Source organism: Amphimedon queenslandica, unplaced genomic scaffold, assembly GCF_000090795.2.
Source record: "Amphimedon queenslandica unplaced genomic scaffold, v1.1 AMPQUscaffold_7128_Cont20918, whole genome shotgun sequence".
NCBI lineage: Eukaryota > Metazoa > Porifera > Demospongiae > Haplosclerida > Niphatidae > Amphimedon > Amphimedon queenslandica.
Genome location: NW_003552585.1, coordinates 1 through 2,020, shown reverse-complemented (window position 1 = coordinate 2,020; position 2,020 = coordinate 1). Strand labels below are relative to the sequence as shown.

The 2,020-nt window shown below is 30.0% G+C and overlaps 1 protein-coding gene across 1 annotated transcript; it reads right to left on the bottom strand.

The window, feature by feature from the left end:
- Positions 1-486: 486 nt before the first annotated feature.
- LOC109591828 (uncharacterized) lies at positions 487-2,014 on the bottom strand (the record flags this gene model as incomplete). The annotated part of the gene is made up of 2 exons (XM_020007456.1): positions 1,865-2,014; positions 487-1,079 (listed from the first exon to the last, which is right to left on the bottom strand). Coding segments are annotated over exons 1-2 (726 nt in total), but the record flags the coding sequence as incomplete, so codon positions are not given.
- Positions 2,015-2,020: the final 6 nt, after the last annotated feature.

The window sequence follows — 2,020 nt, the reverse complement described above, 5'->3', positions numbered from 1 at the left end:
AAATAAGTGAGTAGCTACTAATGATGTACTGTAGTATGTACTATTGTAACATAATCTCTCTCTCTCTCTCTCTTGTCTCATAGCTCGTAAGTTACCACCAGATTGTTTAACTAGTTTACCAGCTGGTGCCTCTCTCTTAAGACAGACTGATACACCACGTGCTAAGGGAGGATGCTGTGGAGGAGGGGGAGGGGACAAAGGACCATCATAATAGTTCAGTTATAATAAGATAATAAATTAGTGATTATTATTATTATTATTATTATTATTATTATTATTATTATTATTATTATTATTATTATTATTATTATTATTATTATTATTATTATTATTATTTTGTATTTACTTGTTTTTGTACGTGTTTATCATAAATCACTTTGTTAATTATTTTGTGTTTAAATTAATAATTATTAAATAATTATTTTGTATTTACTTGTTTTTGTACGTGTTTATCTTATTATTATTAATTAATTACAAAAATATTACTCTATCTTTTATAATATTATAGTCATGGTATTCTGTGCATGTGTCTTTGTCTTTCATACCTAGATAGAGCTTTATATTTTTATTAATTGTTAACGATTGAATAATTAGTAATATTCCATCAGATGATATTGAAGTGTCTGTTATTTGTAAACTAGTTAATGTTGAATTGTTGATAATTAGTTCAGAAAGAGACTGAGCACTAACTGAAGTAATACGAGGATTATTATTGAAGGTTAATCCTAAAAGTGTGTTATTGTGTGTTTGTAGTACGTTTGTAATATCAGCAACTGCTTTGTCATCAATGGAACAGTTAGTAAGAAATAAATTTAATAATGATTTATTATTAGCCAGTAAGTTACATAAGGATGAGATGCAGTCCTGTGTTAGTTGAGTGTCTCGTATATCCAAGGATTTCACCTTTTCATTTTGTAATAAAACTGGCAACAGATCACACACAATGTCAGGAGATGATTCTTTGATGACAATGATCATATGTTTATATGTTAATAGAGAAACTACTTCTTGACATTGTATTAAAGATGGAGAGGTCAGTTCAACACCATCATCATACCACCTAATTGCTTTAGGTTTTCCTGAATACATAAACAATTATAATTAATTACTGTATTATCAAGCATAATTCTCTACTATCATATTTTTAATGACTAAGGCAAGTAACACCTCAGTATAGCTGGTAACTTTTGTGAATTTTATATTGTACAAAAATTTGTAATTTGCAAAAATTATTCATACACAGAAGTATCATAAAACTTTTTATGCCAAAGACCAAAATTTTGACTCATTTTCAAGATATACCATACAGCCGGAAATATTGGCGAGGAATTAATATTGGCGGATTGGTGGTGGGCAAAAAATCGCCAAAATAAAATCCACCAATTTTTGTTAATCTATTTTGGACGTGGTTGTTCATCACGTCACGTCATTTTGTCTTCACATGTCGCATGTTCCGTCACGCTAGTACAAGAAATCAAACAAAGACGCTGCATTATTTCCAAACTTCGCCTATTGTTTGGGTCCAAAAGGATTTAGAAACATGATGCCCTTGAATACAACTCTTAATTGTTGCTTCACATGCTTCATCATCCTCGAGCGTCTTTGTCGGCCATGTTTAGCTCTCTTTTAATTAATTTCAAGGCGTGGCATAACAATTAATATTTTCTAAAGTTAATAAAAATAATTTTCAAGTCATAATCGCCAAATTAAAATACCGCCAATCACATTTTTTGACAAATCGCCAAATAAAACTCTCGCCAATATTTCCGGCTGTAGGGTATAGCATAAAATTTGCAGATCATGGACAATATCTAATACCCTCAAAATACTCTATAGATTATTAGTACATATAAATATATCTTACCATGTTCTTTTTTTCTAAGTTGATCTAGCAGAACTGAATCTTGTTTAATTAATGATAAAAAGAGACTTGCTCTCTCAACGTTGCTCCTCGTCTTAATTTCCTTGATTTTAGGTATGTCAACATTTTCTGTCATTGCATAATGAAATAGTTCAAGTG